The sequence below is a fragment of the Seriola aureovittata genome, chromosome 4 (assembly GCF_021018895.1).
Source record: "Seriola aureovittata isolate HTS-2021-v1 ecotype China chromosome 4, ASM2101889v1, whole genome shotgun sequence".
In the NCBI taxonomy this organism is placed as follows: domain Eukaryota; kingdom Metazoa; phylum Chordata; class Actinopteri; order Carangiformes; family Carangidae; genus Seriola; species Seriola aureovittata.
Window position 1 is genome coordinate 30,667,002 of NC_079367.1, and position 16,827 is coordinate 30,683,828.

The 16,827-nt window shown below is 42.6% G+C and overlaps 1 protein-coding gene across 1 annotated transcript in view; it reads left to right on the forward strand.

Moving 5' to 3' along the window:
* The first annotated feature begins 7,688 nt into the window (after positions 1-7,688).
* LOC130167477 (fibroblast growth factor 12-like) overlaps positions 7,689-16,827 on the forward strand; it is a 69,677-nt gene continuing 60,538 nt past the window's right edge. The window contains exon 1 of the mRNA XM_056373720.1: positions 7,689-8,085. Within this exon, the coding sequence (XP_056229695.1) occupies positions 8,058-8,085 (28 nt within the window). The 5' untranslated portion in view covers positions 7,689-8,057. The remainder of the gene's footprint in view (positions 8,086-16,827) is intronic.

A 16,827-nucleotide genomic window follows, 5' to 3' on the forward strand; every position in this document is an offset into this window, starting at 1 on the left:
TAGTGCATGTAAGGTGATAAGTTATGCTCAAAACTTAACTTGTGTCTGAAATTAAATTCTGCACAGAGGTAATAATGTTGTGCACAAAAATGTATATAATGTGTGCAAAAGTTGTGTTGTGCACTAAAATTATTATCTTCTGCATAATAGACAATAACATTTTTTTTTGTGTTATAAGTTACCTTGTGTCTGTACAAACAAGACTTCTGCATTACACAAAAATTTACCCTTTTATCTTGTGCACAAAAATTAGTGTGTATGGACTATATACAGGTGTTGTGGCCACAGGATAATGACTAAAGTAATTAGCATTAAAAAATGAATCTTGTTCACACAACGGGACCATGAGTCTCTGTAGAAAAGAGACATTCACACCAGGTTCACACCATGCAAACATACTGGTGCTGCAGTGTCCTGTCAGTACAATATACTAAATATGAATGTGAAAATGCTATTAGTCAAATTCCCTCCATAGCATGATGATGAATCCTGTGTAACTACACTGGGTGAGCTTTGCTCTGTTCAGGTGAGCATGGAAAAAAAACAGTTTACTGATGTCCTTAATACTTAAGTACCTTTCACTGCCACCAGGGGACACCAGTGAGAAACTACATGTGAAGAATCAGGCCCAGGTAGCAAGCAGGGCAGCAGTCTGCAAAGAAGACGGTCAGTCCAGTTCAGACCAACTCACTGTCAGAGCAGTTCAGACCAGTTCTGAGACAGTCCAGTTCACTGTCAAACCAGTTCAGAGCAGCTCAGTCCAGCTCACTGTCAGTCCAGTTCAGACTGGTTCAGTCCAGTCCACTCAGCACTGGATCACCGGGTCTCAGCCAGACTGTTGCAGCTGGGTCTCTGTGTTGACCAGTTGGCATATGTGAACCAGTCAGATCCTGTTGCCGTTCAGCCAGGATTTGATCAAAAGTTGTGACCCCAATGTTTCCTCAAGGTTAGTGATAAAAGTCTGAATTATAACTTTTTTCTCCATAGTAATCATTTCCAGTGAGACTTAATTTAAACCTCCATGAACTGATCTTTGGTCACTTGAAAGCACCACAATAGGCTGTGAACTCAACATGTGACAGATCATCTGCTAAATGGTTTCTATTTCACATCCAGCAGAAATATGATAATTCATGTGTTGAGGTGTCAGTGTCACCTGATCAGTCTCAGTTCACTGTTCCCTCTCTTGCTCTGTGTTTGGTCTCCATCAGCTCCTGAGGGAAATCAGTTTATTGTTATTATGGATTGAAGTATTGATTAATGATTAGTAGCTTAGAGAAAAAAAACCTGTGACGGTTGCCGTTCAGACCAGGTGAGATTGTTTCATCTTACAAAGTGTGGGGTTTAACACTGTCCTTGAATACATGAATATTCCCACTCTCCAGGTATTCTCAAACACAGCATCCTTCATCCTCCTCTCCTCCTATCTGTCTCCTCTCCTCTCCTTCCTTGTTTCCTTCTTTTCTCCTCTCCTCTTTCTTCAGATTTGGCCCAAACATCCAATTGGACTCAAAGATGAACTTATTATCACTGTCACTGTCACTGTGACCTCACGACCTAACCCTCACAAAACAGGTTTTTGGCCACAACTCAAGAATCCATACACTAATTATGAAACAATTTCGCATAAATGTGAAACAGGATAAAATGAAGTGATGAAGTTTTATATTCAAAAGGTCAAAGGTCAACTTCACTGTGACATCATAATGTTCTGCTAAAACACTTTTCAGGCCAATACTCAGGAACAGAGGAAGATTTCACACCAGAGGCCTGTACTACGAAGCAAGTTCAACATACCCAGGATAACTTTTAGTTGACTGAACCTAACATTGTCCCTCCTGGACAACCTGTACTACGAAGCTGGTTATCAACTGGCTCAGTTAACCCTGGGTTTACCTGTCCGGTTACGAGCGTGTTCCTGTGAAAGAGGCGGAGTTGTTAATTATAAGCAACATCGTCTGAACCATGAATGAAGTTCTTAATATGAAATCAGAAGAAACGCTGATACTTCCAGGTAAGTTCCGTTATAGCAACGTCCAAAAGTGATATTCAATAAAGTGAAATGTAAACAATATGATCACATGACTGGAATAAGAAGAAATATTTCTAATAACAGTCACTATTACAGTCAGACTAAAGATGTATTGTAAATAAGTGCATGAGTTGAAGTTTGAATATTTTTGCTCTTCAGTCTGATGATGAACAAACTGTTATGAACATGTGAAGCAGATAAAACTGTTTATAAAGTTAATGTCAGACTGTTTCTGCTGCAGAGAGGAGAGAAAAAAGAGAAGAGGACTAGTTGATGTTTGATGAGTCAGACCGAAGGAAATGTTTGAAAATTATAAATCAGATTTATAATCATGGGAAATATTCAACAGGATGTGGATCATTGTTGTAATCAACAACATCAGAGGTTTAGTTTTTATTTCCAGTCGTGGTCACAGAGTCTCATATTATTCTGAGCTGCAGTGATGGAAGAAGAGTGCGAGTGTCGATACAGTCAGGAATCCTGTCAGATTAAGACATATTTGTTCAATTAAAATGAAGCTATCATAGTTATTATATATTTATTTAGTGTGATAAACTCTCCTCTGTTTTTTAGAAGCTCTGTTTTAAAACCAGTGGACACATGCAAGGTCTGGAACAGCAACACGATTCCACTGATAAATATCTACTACTCGTTTATTTATCACTTTATTGTAAACTCTTTTGTCCCTGTCAGGATCCTGTAGGAATGATGACTCCGTTTTTCCAGGCATCTGATTGGTCAGTAGTTTGGCTGTTGATAGGTTTTGATCTGATCCTCTAAGTTAACTGGAGCAGGTTAGGAGTTCAGAGAAAGTTACCATGGTGATTTACTCCAGTAACAAGTGAACCACCGTCGTAGGACTGAAAACCCAGAGTTAAACCTGAAATGACCTTGATAACCTCAAATCCTGCTTCCTAGTACAGGCCTCTGGTCTCCAGCCTGATCCTGTGGTGACTGTGCAGACCTTCAGGGTTGAGCCTGTGTGTGAAGCCTCCATGTCTTCTTCGTCTTTGCACCAGCATCCACATCTGAAACATCCTCTACTGTCATGGCTGCAACTTTATGTTCCATCAGGATCATCTGAAAGATCTCACACACCAATACACACTAAGCCATTCACAACCATTTTATTTACATCACATATCCTCTGTCCTCAGACCCTCGACTCAGATGAGGATCATCTCCCATTAATGAACGTTTAATCTGATCAAGTTTATTTATCAGTATTAATGGATTCCCTTGTTTCATTTGTTTGTTTGTTACTGTGCTTCGGCTCCAGACAAACTGACCCTGGTGTGATAAGTGAAGTTGGTTGTATTGTGTTCCTTCATTCTTCACTACATCTTCTACATGAGTGTGGACAGACAGCTGTAACCTCACAGGTTGGCGGAAGGATACGGCTGTGAGGCGGTGACTCTGCTTCACTGCTTCCTGTTGTCTCAGCACCTGTCCTCCACCTGCTCCCTCTGTTCCGCTCCTCTTCATCATCAGAGTGGTCACCGTCCCAACAGGGAACCATCACCCTCCAAATATAACCACAACATATGCTGTTGTTGTGTCTGAGCTCTGCCTCATGAGCTGGACACCACAAATGTTGAATCTTCAGTTGTCTATTAATTTATTGGCTATCATTAATTAAGAAAATACTACTATTAAAAATATGAATATTAAATAATAACTTTAAAATGTTGTTAAAATGTTAAATGTTATTAAAGTCCTCAGGGGCACCAGCCTAAACTAAAAGGCAAAATAGCCAATATTATACAAACAAAATGTCTAATCTAGTATATACAAGTGTGTGTATGTGCGTGTGTCTGTGGGGGACACAGACAAAGGCAAGATGGCCGACTCAAAGTGGTCACTGACAAAGAAACTAAGCCTACTCAAAATGGCCACTGAGACCACGTAGTGTGTGTGGGAGGGAAGGTGTGAGTTTCTTCTTTAGTGTAGCTCATCTAATCTAAAGGTTAGAGGGAAAAATTTAGCTACATGCAGGTTGTAGAACTGAGACGTACTACAGGTATGTGTGTGAACATACAAGTACCCGATTAACTGTGTGACTGACCACAACCTAAGCAAACATTGCAACAACAAGATATTAATCAACAGGTACATTATCAAAGTTAAGACTTCTGCTGCTTAGCTGTGCTGTGCTATGTTATGCTGTTCTTGGAAATGTTAGGCCCAGTCAGTTAACGTTACCCAGTCCTTGGAACAAAACAAAGAGGTCCTTTCCAGTGTTGTTGTAAAGTCCAGTGAGTTGGGAGGCTTCCTGGTGGAGTAAAGTCCTGTCTGGCTTTGTCCTCACAGAGTTAGCCGTTCCTTGCTAACTCTGCTGTGGCTCCCGTTGCTTGGAAAATCAGCTGGCTGACCTTGTGTTGTAGCTGCCGATTCTAAGGAGAACTTGGTTCACTTAAGTTTGCAGGCTGCTGTGAGCAGGCCGGTAAGAGAGCTGGTTTCTCAGGTAGCAGGGCTGACCTGCACTGGGGCCTTGGTGCTCCTTGAAGAGCTGAGAAGAGAAAAGAGGAAGAGAGAAGGAGAAGGTTTTGTTTGGTGACACCTTGGGGAGTCACATGTCACACACTGACCAACACTGACTGGTAAGTGAGGTCCCTGGGGGAGGGTCGTCCCCAGGTGTGAACAGTGAGGAACTGGGGAAATGAGTTCCTTTGTCTGTGGAGCAAAGAAACATTTGGTCTCTTGAATGAGTCCCAACACACACACACACACACACACACACACACACACACACACACACACAAACACACACGTCTGAATGTCTGCAGGAGACTGTCAGGACGGATCAGGCTGCAGAGAGACTGAAGAGAGGACAGGAGGTCTGATGATGTGGACGAAAGGCAGAACACAGGACTGACTGCTGTTGTATTTCTATAAACATGTATGTAGTGAATATGTACAGTTTGTATTACACTGTGCTGGAGTTACTTTAGTTTCATTTTGTGTTCTCATGTCTGATTCATGTCTGTAACATCATCACTGTGAGACATAACAGTCCATGCAGTCTCTCTTTGTTGTGATGGAATCTGGTTTACATCAAATAAATCAATCAATAAGAGATCATTAAAGACAGTGGGGATCTGTACTGTAATGCTGCCTGTTGTTATAGTGACACAGTTTTCCTGTTGGAGGACAGATGTCAGAGTTCTGGTCCCAGAGCTGATCCTGAGATCTGGATCTGGTCTGTAGTTTAACTGTTGTAAAGAGAGCTGATGGTTTTCATACTGTCCCTGATTAAAACCATCAGAGGGTGTTTCCTGTGGTCTGATGTCGAGGTGATGATACTAATTTCTGTGCTACAAACTGAACATGAGTGGTTTGAGAAATGTGGCTCTGATGAAAGAAACTATCCAGGTGCATTGTGGGAAATCTAGGATAGGCTATGTGCTTCTGACCTCTGATTTAATCTGTCTCTCACACTGAACAAGATTCACTGAACCACTGCAGAACTGATGTCAAGGGGTTTGTATTGGCCACACCAGAGTGGAGACTCTTCTTCAACATTATCATCATCATCATCATCATCATCATCATCATCATCAGGAGGCGTATGATTGGTCCAGATTCATCCTGCAGCAGGACAGCGAGTCCGAACAGCCAGAGTCATAAAGAACTATCTTCAGAGACCAGGAGAACCAGGAGTCCTGCAGCAGATGGTCTGGCCCCACAGAGTCCTGATCTCAGCATCATGGAGTCCGTCTGGATCACATGAAGAGACTGAAGAACTGAGGCAGGTTCTCTAAGAAGCTGGATCAAGCTACCTGACAAGAACCTGAAGAACTGTGAACAGGTGTACTGAGGAGAATTCGAGCCAGTTTAAAGGTAAAGGGGAGTCACAGCAAATACTGGTCTGATTCAGGTTTTTAATAAAAAACTATTCATGGTTTGAAAACTTCCTCAATTTACTTTTAGAGCCTAAAACCTTCACACAGGCCCGCACGCACGCACGCACGCAAACACACACACACACAACACACACACACACACACACAAACACACACGTCTGAATGTCTGCAGGAGACTGTCAGGACGGATCAGGCTGCAGAGAGACTGAAGAGAGGACAGGAGGTCTGATGATGTGGACGAAAGGCAGAACACAGGACTGACTGCTGTTGTATTTCTATAAACATGTATGTAGTGAATATGTACAGTTTGTATTACACTGTGCTGGAGTTACTTTAGTTTCATTTTGTGTTCTCATGTCTGATTCATGTCTGTAACATCATCACTGTGAGACATAACAGTCCATGCAGTCTCTCTTTGTTGTGATGGAATCTGGTTTACATCAAATAAATCAATCAATAAGAGATCATTAAAGACAGTGGGGATCTGTACTGTAATGCTGCCTGTTGTTATAGTGACACAGTTTTCCTGTTGGAGGACAGATGTCAGAGTTCTGGTCCCAGAGCTGATCCTGAGATCTGGATCTGGTCTGTAGTTTAACTGTTGTAAAGAGAGCTGATGGTTTTCATACTGTCCCTGATTAAAACCATCAGAGGGTGTTTCCTGTGGTCTGATGTCGAGGTGATGATACTAATTTCTGTGCTACAAACTGAACATGAGTGGTTTGAGAAATGTGGCTCTGATGAAAGAAACTATCCAGGTGCATTGTGGGAAATCTAGGATAGGCTATGTGCTTCTGACCTCTGATTTAATCTGTCTCTCACACTGAACAAGATTCACTGAACCACTGCAGAACTGATGTCAAGGGGTTTGTATTGGCCACACCAGAGTGGAGACTCTTCTTCAACATTATCATCATCATCATCATCATCATCATCATCATCATCAGGAGGCGTATGATTGGTCCAGATTCATCCTGCAGCAGGACAGCGAGTCCGAACAGCCAGAGTCATAAAGAACTATCTTCAGAGACCAGGAGAACCAGGAGTCCTGCAGCAGATGGTCTGGCCCCACAGAGTCCTGATCTCAGCATCATGGAGTCCGTCTGGATCACATGAAGAGACTGAAGAACTGAGGCAGGTTCTCTAAGAAGCTGGATCAAGCTACCTGACAAGAACCTGAAGAACTGTGAACAGGTGTACTGAGGAGAATTCGAGCCAGTTTAAAGGTAAAGGGGAGTCACAGCAAATACTGGTCTGATTCAGGTTTTTAATAAAAAACTATTCATGGTTTGAAAACTTCCTCAATTTACTTTTAGAGCCTAAAACCTTCACACAGGCCCGCACGCACGCACGCACGCAAACACACACACACACACACACACACACACACACACACACACACTGTACAAGACTCAAGGTGGTCCAGATCATGATTCTGTGTCAGAGGTTGGGGGTGAAATTCCCGCTCAATGATGCCTTGCAGTGACCCCCCCCCCCCCCCCCCCGCACGCCCCCTGACCGGCCACAGATATTAAAGGTTGCCTCCTCACGTAATAATCATCATCTTCATCTTTACCATCATCTTCATGTCTTTTTTTTTTCTCTTCATCATCTTCATGTCACCTTAAAAGCTCCTCCGGTGGTGACGTCACTGTGCTGTCCTGGCTCGAGCTGCAGCAACACGGCGCGAGCAGAGAGTGGGAGAGAGAGAGAGAGATAGAGAGAGAGAGAGAGAGAGAGAGAGAGAGAGAGAGAGAGAGATCAGCAGTAGCGCGCGGACACAGCACAGGTGAACGCACGAGCCTGAACGTCCGCAGGAGGAAAAACGGCTAAGAAGAAGGAGAGGAGAACCGAGGAGGATTTCAGAGAAAACACGTTCGTTTCTGTTTTTATCCGCGCGGGTCGCTTCTTCCCGGTGCGTCCCTCCTTCCTCCCTCCTCCTCCTCATCCTCCACCTCCTCTTCCTCCTTCTCTCTCGCCTATATCGATCTATCAGGTGATCGGCGATCATATTTTCTCCGGCTCGACGCTTGTTGACTACAGCTGACTCAGGAAGGAAGGAGGGATATAAAGGACAGAAGAGAAGCAAGGCAAGGAAGTAAAGTAGGCAAGTGGATTTGTGACGGGGGCCAGAAGACCACCAAGCCGCACCGCACCCGGAGATGGAGGGCAAAGAGAAGGCACCGGCAGGTAGGATGAAAGGGGGAGGGTGGAGGGGTGGAGGGGTGGAGGGGTGGAGGGGTGGAGGGGTGGAGGGGTGGATGCTGATCGAGGGATGCTTGGAAGTTTCCTGACAATGGAGGGATGTATGGGAGGAAGTTGGTGTCTTTTTCCGGGGGAGGGGAGGTGGATGGAGGGGTGGAGATGCTGATGGGATGGAGCAATGATGGATGGATGGATGGGTGGAAGGATGGAGGGAGTGATGCATGTTGGGTAGAAGTGTACTGCGGTATCCTGCTGCCCTGCCTGCCACTGCTGCTCACATCCTGAATGCAGCTGCACTGGAGCTTTTAGGTGTGGTTATTATGGGATGGGGTGCAGTGTGTGTGTGTGTGTGTGTGTGTGTGTGTGTGTGTGTGTGTGGCTCTGCTGTGTTTGTTTTTAACCATACGCCTGAAATGCTGAGAGCAGCCTGATGCAGCAAAACACACAGAGGGAGACAGACAGGTGGGCTGAGGGAGAAACAGAGGATTAAGAGACAGAGACAGGTGAGCAGACAGACAGACAACAGGCTGGACAGAAAGATGGGATGTAGCAGGCAGACAGGTAGGAGCATAAATACATGAAACAAGGAGGTAAGACTGACAAAAGACTTGAACAAGCGGCAAGTAAGGATAGACGACAGGACAGAGAGACAGACAGGAGGGCAGAGAGAGACGCAGATGAGGTGCAGGTATAAGGTCTGACAGAGAGAAGGGCAGGTAGTATAGAGCAGAGAGACAGACAGGAAAGTTTGACAATGACAAAAGACAGTGCTGTATCTGACTACAGTCATGTCAATAAAGCTTCTTTGAATGTGAATTTGACAGACAACAGGACAGGGAGACAGGCAGAAGGACAAACAGACAGGGGCGTAGAGAGAGAGGGACAGTTGAGAGGCTGCGAGACAGATGCGATGCAGAGAGACTGGTGTAAGATATAAGAGGAGAGTAGAGAGACAGACAGGAGGAGGACAGTTGTAAGTTAGACAGGAGGGCAGAAGAGAGACGGGATGGTCGAGCAGCAGAAGAAGTTTGAGACAGGTGGAAGACTGGGAGACAGGCAGGAGAGGAGATAGACAGGTCAAAGGGCTGAGAGACAGACAGGTAAAAAGAGAGGACTGGGAGACAGGTATAAACTGAGAGGCAGCAAACATCAGGGAGACATGTATGAAAGTAGAAAGACAGAGGGATGACAGACGATCAAAAGTCTAAGAGACAGACAGGACATGTTGAAGACAGACAAAAGGGCTGAGAGAAAGAGAGACAGTTGTGAGACCTTAGAGAGAGACAGGGTGTTTGACAAATGGTTTTCTGGCTGAGAGTTGAAAGAAAGACAGGAGAGCTGGGACACACACAAGGATTGAGTGTAGAGAGACAGACAGCAAGGGGGTAAGACAGGGAAGAGGGTGGAAAGACAGACAGGAGGACAGCTGACAGACGGACAGATGTGATCCAAGTGTGTTTATTTGTGTCTGGGTGTGTCCTGAAGAGGAGTCCATACAGAGTGATGCATTGTGGCAAATGTAGTTCTCTAGGCCTGTTTAGTGTCAGTCTCTGAAACTGAGTCCCAGTCTGTGGTCTGGGTCCAGATGTTGGAGCTGATGTTAGCGATGGAGGCAGGTCACTGGCAGAGGCCGCTGGTTTGATTCCTGGTACAGACTTGATGAACTGTCTCAGGTGTTTTATATTGTCTCACTGTTGTGTTGTTGTGTTTATCTCTGTCATCGTCACTGTAACTTCATCACGTAGAAACTGCTGTTTATCATTTGTGTCGACACTTTGAGTATGTTAGCATCGAGCTAACTTTAGCACATTGTTGTTGATTCATGTGCACTGTCCCACATGAAGAAATCATTTATTTATTTATACTTCAGTATACAATTCTGACACTTTCAGACAAGTGCTATTTTAAACTCATATCCTTACATATTTATATTTTTGTATTTATTTATTATAGCATAAGGACATATTTTTATATTTTATGTTTATATTTTGTCTTTATGTTTTTATCTTTACCTTTATAATCTACTTCCTGTTCTCTATTCTCTGCTGAGGGAGCAACTGTAACTTAACCCTATTTCCCCCTGGAGATCAATAACGCAGTCTTACTCTGACTCTGACTCTGATTAAATAAAACAACAGTCAAAAGAAGAAAAATAGTAGAGACACAAACATCAACAGTAGCACCTTCTACATGAGACTCATCAACTTTTACTTTAGGGTTATTTAAGTTTTGACAGAGACTGAATCTGACCTCTGACCCCTCTGCAGAACTGTGTACAGACTGTGTGTAACCTGCTTGTCTGTTTAGAACAAACTGTTGTTGAAAGATGAATGGCTGAATAAAAAAATACATTTTCAGATTAATCCTTATTTTTATTTGAGTGATACGATATATCGATTCTTAAAATCCTGAGTTTGATCTTTGTGTTTGTGCCTTCTCTCAGTCCACATGTTCTGAGCTGCGTGTTGTGTGTGTGCAGTGGGTACTTGATGGAGTCATGGCTGCACAGTGTGTAACATGTCGAAGTGAGGTGTGAGTCACTGTGAGCTGGATCACAGTGTGTGTGGACCTGCTGCAGGTCACAGGACTGAGGTGAGTCAGGACTCTGTGATCTGTTTGTGTTGGTTGAAGAGATGTTATCTCCAGCTATGAGGTCATGGGAGTGGAGTGATCAGTGTGTGGATTCTGCTGTATTCAGTCTGAGCAGCAGCGAACATCTGTCTGCAGCTGTCAGGCTGATGAGTCAGTGACGGACAGCTGTGCAGCTGTGTGGGACAAATTCATTTAAGTTCCATATTTTCCTCTTCTTCTGTGTTTTATCTGAAGTGTTGATCCATAAGAAGATATATTTGTGGTTTTAAGAACCAAAAACCATCTCAGTGTAGTTTTACATCTCCTCTCTCAGGCTTCTCTCTGGAGCTCTAGCAACAACAAGCCAGTGACTGTTTTCTGAGTGAGCCAATAAAGGATCTCAGGTAAACACTCAGAGAAACCAAATCCTGCAAGGCTGAATGGTGTGTCCAGGTGGGCGGGGCTTGGGGAGACTGACTGAGAGCAGTGACTGCTTTGTTGTGACCTCACAAAGTTCCAGAAGTCCTGAAGGCTGGTTTTAAGTCTCAGTTTCTGAATACAGGCTGTGTGCATTTCTCTGTGGACTGAGGCTTTGATACTTTCACAGTATTAATATAGAACCTACACCTGCTTTATAATCAAACCACACATGGACAGAGACCTTTAGACTATAGGGAGCTTTAAAATGTGCTGCAGGTTTTTATTTTTCTGCCTAAAAATACAGTCATGTTTTAGTTGTTTTGCATTTGCCAAAGAAAATAAAATGCTGATCCAGTTTGATAAAGAGAGCTAAACTGAACTTAGCTAATAAACATCATGTCTCCTGTTCAGAGCAAAGACTGAGCTGCATCATGTGATCAGTCTCAGGCCTCATTTCATGTGTTTCTGTGTCCAGATAAAATCCAGATGAAATATAAGACAGTTTCATTCATATTCAGTCACAGAGCTGCGTCTCTGTTGGTCATATCACACATCTGATTACAGATAAATGTAAATCACAGCCACTGGTGATGCACCTGAAGCAGCGGCTCAGGTCAGTGTCATCAGACAGACCGTGGACAAATGAGTGGATGTCTCCACACTCTGCAGGAAGGATTACACGTGTCATTTTCATCACCCCCCTTCAGAGGTTTGAACAGATACAGTATGTGTCTCTGAGGCATTTACCTGAGCTCTGATACAAATCTGATCCACACCAGACTCATGTGACTTGATGTGAATGGGGTCTCATTGTTGGTGTGAAGGCGCAGACTGGGGTAGTGTCCTTCAGTCCAGATGTCTCTGCAGCGTCACTGGGCTGTGAGAGGAGGCCAGTGGAAACTATGCTGATGTCAGTGAAATGCCTGTGATGCTTTAAACTGAAGAGACGAGAGTTAAAAGCCGGAGTGAGTCAGCTCTCTGCTGTTCATGAGATGGCTCATAACATAAATGCTGTATAATACCACTGCAGCTGTGGCTCAGCACAGGCTCCAGCCTGAGCTCTCAGATAATTCAAGGAACAGTTCAACCTTCTGATAAAAACGTCTGTCATGACTGTGCACTAAATAAAAAGCAGCAACTCAGATCAGCTCAGTGTGATGTTGTTATGAACAGGAGGTTGTGGGTCCATGTTAAATCCTGTGTGTATTAAATGGAGACTTTTATTTTGATGGTACATGTTGACATTTCCTGTTATATTTCCTATTGATTTCTGTTTCTGATTCTCATTTCGATTAATCAATGTGTCTATAAAATATCAGGAAACAGGAAAAATACCTGTTATAAAAATATAATTTCCTGCAGCCCAGAGTGATGTCTTGTTTTGTCCAAACAACACATGGTCTCCTCATGTCCGTGTGGGTTGTCGTTTCCTCCGGCTCCTCCCTGACAAAGAAAAGCATCATATTAAATCTGAGAAGTAGCAAAAGTTTGGCAAAAAAAAAGATCAAAATAAAGAATTGATTATTTGTTGATCGAATAATTGGTTAATTGACTGATTGCAGCTGTAGTTATTAATATGAGTTGAATGTTTTTATGGTTTCATCCAAAGATGGGACACCTCTTTTCAAAGTAAATATTCAGTTTTATAAGAGGAAGTATTATTATTATTTTACAGACAAACTTTACTTCCTACTGAAAAGTTTTAATGTGGCTCAGAGAGTTTAATTCAGCTGCAGGAAAAGGAAAAGTACATTTACTTGAGCTGAGAAGAACCTCATCGTTTACTGTTTGTTCCTGTGTGACAGCACAGGTAGGGTTGCAAAGGGGCGGACAATTTCCGGTAAATTTCTGGAAAGTTTCCGGTAAATTTACATGGGAAGTTCAGCTGGAAATATTCCATATTGGAAACTTTCCATGGGAATAATGGGAATTATTGGGAATTAATGGGAATTTAGGGGAACTAACTGGGAATATATTATATATATATACATATATTATATATGTTTATTCCACAGGCACAAATGTGTGCCTTCAATAGTCTTTGTGCTTCAGGCTCAAAAGTGTGGTCCAGTCTTCTAGAAATCTTCTGTACATGTGATGGAGGCGTGCACGGTGCCAGTAGGGGGTGTGGTCTCGTTAGCCATGCAGTAAGCAGTTTGCTCTGTGCATGTGATTGAGGAATGGCATGGATATTCAAGTTTATTTGAATGGCATCTGTTTGTTTTAGTCAAGATTATGCTAAAATATACTTTCCTCAACTATATTTAAGTCCCCTATGAAGAGCCAACCTTCAATTTTGAAAATTCCCAGTTTATTCCCGATTATTCCCATAATTTCCCATACATTCCCTTTTGCAACCCTAAGCACAGGTAGCTGAGAACGAAGCTGTAGCTCTGACACTGACAGTGACCTACAGTATGAGTCCTCTGCTGGAGGACATGATGGAGACAGTGTCCACAGTCTGATTATTGTTGATTGATCACAAATCAAACCTCACTTCATATGTGAGTCTTATTCAAAATAGAATTCAAATAATCCAGACCTTCATTACATCACAACTGAACTATAGTAATCCCCTGTATTCAGGCCGACTCCAGTCTTCATTATCTCACCTGCAGTTGGTCCAGAAAGCAGCTGGATGTTGAGCACATCACCCCAGTCCATCCCTCGCAGTTTAAAACCCCGCTGGGCGTTTTCCAGGCTCTTCATGGTCTGACTCCACCTACGTAACACACCTCATTCACTGGCCCTCAGTCCCTGGACAACCAATCTCTCTTGTCATGACTCAAACTAGAAGGAGACTAACAGAACTTCCATGATTGTGGAATCAGTTGATGATAGAAATGAAATGACTTTTTAAATCCAGGCTAAAGACACTTTTTATTCACTGGACACTGATTCCTTTATCTGTTGTCTGTAATTCTGTATTTGTTTCTGGTTGTCTGTTGTTGTCATTGGTGTGTTTCTCTGTGTTTTACTTTGTATTATATTTTTATATTTTCTTTTATATTTGTCCTTTAAACAGCACTTTACTCGACCTGTGTTTAAATGTGCGGTAAAAATAAAGTTTACTTCACAAACACTAACAGTCAAGGTCACAGGAGGAGACTGCAGTACTTTAATAAATATGAGCTGCTGTAACATCGTCAGATTTTATAATCTCTCAAACATAAACATGAGAATCAGCCTCATGAAACCAGTATCGGTTAGTATCAGATATCTTTATGTTGACATCTGTGTGCAGGTCAAAGGTCACGAGGTGTGAACACCTCCTGTGCTCACATCCTGTGGAGCAGAGACAGAACTGCACATCAGTGAATGTCTTCCACCTTTGTGTCTGAAGATAAAAACAACAGGAAGTGAAGAGAAGTCTGAATCAGTGGGGAGCAATGATGGGGAGGCTGAAAAGGGATGGGAGTTGATAAGATTTTATCGATACCAATGCCATTATCGATTCTGCTTATCGATCCGATTTCTTATAGATTCCCTTATCGATTCCTGTGGATTTTCTGTGTGGAAAAAAGTAGGCCTGTACAGGTTTTCAGTGTCAACAATGCAAATTTTATGATGAATCTCTAAACACTGAACAAGACAGATAACTGCTCTGTGGTTGTTCAGTCCCTTGAGGAGGGGCTGCTGTCTGCCTCTTTAGGTCTGCCTTGTATTCATTTACAAAAAGAGAAAAAAAAAAGAAAAAGGCTCTTGGATGGGAGCCGGCTCCCCTCCTTCACTTAAAAGAGCCAGCTCGTTTGCGACTGACACATCACTAATACATACCTTCACTGCTCTGCTGAGACTGGCTCTCAACTGGAACTGGTTCTCCATTCCCATCCCTAAGCATGAACCTTCCTCACATCATGTTCTCCATGTTTCCATTGTCTTAGCTGTGACTGGATCCTTTAACAACCTCCTCTTCTTCTTCTGTGGTTTAATGGGAACGACTGGAGAATCAGCTGTTAACTCCATCAGTAGGGCTGTGTATTGGCAGGAATCTGGCAATACAATACATATCCCGAAGGGGGGTGACGATACAATATATTCAGAGTTTTTCCTGGCCGAAAATTAGGCGGGGGTGGTACTAAGCCGTACGACCGGGGTGTTAATATCATGTAAACGTCAACAAGTACTAGAATTTTGTCGGAAGGTGATGTGCCTTATTGATTCAATACAGGATGCAGCATTTTATTTTCAAATACGGGACGATTCCGTATTATATGGGATGGGCGGAAACCCTATTCACCTGTTTGAAGAGTCGCAAATTTAGGTCGCCGCCTCCTTCCACAGGTAGGAAATCCAGCGCATTCGTACTCTTCTTCTTTGGCAATTTCAGATTGCTCTGCCTGATGCACGGATTACGATACAGCGCCACTACATTTGCCAATCCACTGAGTATCGAGAAAACAAGTACTAGAATTTCGTCAGGAGGCGGCAAGAAATTTGACCAAGGCAGCCGCCACCCAATTCTCTATGCAGGAAAAACCCTGATATTGCGATATATTGGGATACTATAAGCATTGGCGATATATTGCATTTTTTTTTTCCAAAATCGTATATTTTTTGAAAAACTCATAGAATAAAGAACACACAATGTTATATGCATAAACAAATACAGTGTATTTTTTGCATTCAGACTCAGAACAGTTGGAAACTTGTTGCTTTAGCTGGTGGCAAGCTATGGTGCTGCGTCTGAAAAAGGTTGTAACACGTATGATCCTGCCAGGTAGTCGCACCACCAGTCTAGTCATGACACAGGGTTTTCCCTAAGTGCCGTACGGCCGTACATTAAAGCATTTCCAGCCGGCTAGTCTTTCCCTCCTGAAGTCCTGCGTCTGTCCGAGAAACGCAGATTTCTAATGTGAGACTGCGTTATTGTGTTGTTTTGAGAGGAGAAGATCTCTGCAGATAGGTTTTTAAAAAAACGCATTTTGACCCAACTCTGCATCTAGTCTGCAGTTGATGTGAACTCGGGTAATCTCGGGTGAGCTCGTAGTTACTGTAAGTAAGTGCAATTAAACCTTTGCAAGTAAAAAGCCAAAACTTTATTAATACACCTGTTCAACCTGCATAAATGTGAACATATAGAATGCGATATTGATCTCTTCATCTGTGAGAGGAGTGGAAGGAGGGGGAAAGTCAAATGGCTGAATGCCTGCTGCCAACTAGCGGTCAGAGGCTTAAATACAACACAAAACCACCGTCACAAAACCAGTCACCATGTAAACTATTGATAGAATATTGATAAAACGCGTTAGTATCACATCATGAAATATCGCAATATTTTTGTGTGTTGACATTTTCTTACACCCCTACCCATCAGTCAACTCAGGTTCACACAGACTTCCTGTCAGATTCAATCAGCTGATTTTAATGTGCAGGAATATGTTCTCTAGTTTAAACTAGGGCTGGGCAAAACGATTATTTTTGTAATCGATTAATCTAACGATTCATTTTTTCAATTGGATTCGATTGGATTATCGATTATTTTCCCATTATTTGACTTAGATAGCAATTTACATATGCTAATTTATGTATCTCAATGAAAAAACACAAATTTCTTCATTCCAACCTATTTTTATTGATTTCACCAAAAATTACCAAATTCTAAATTAAATTCAAGTAATGAAAACAATAGTGCAATCTGACGTCAGAGGTAGTTTAACAAAAAATAAAATGAAATAAAATACTTTCAATAAATAAAACAAGTTCTTGTGCAAGAATCAAGAAAATGTTATCATC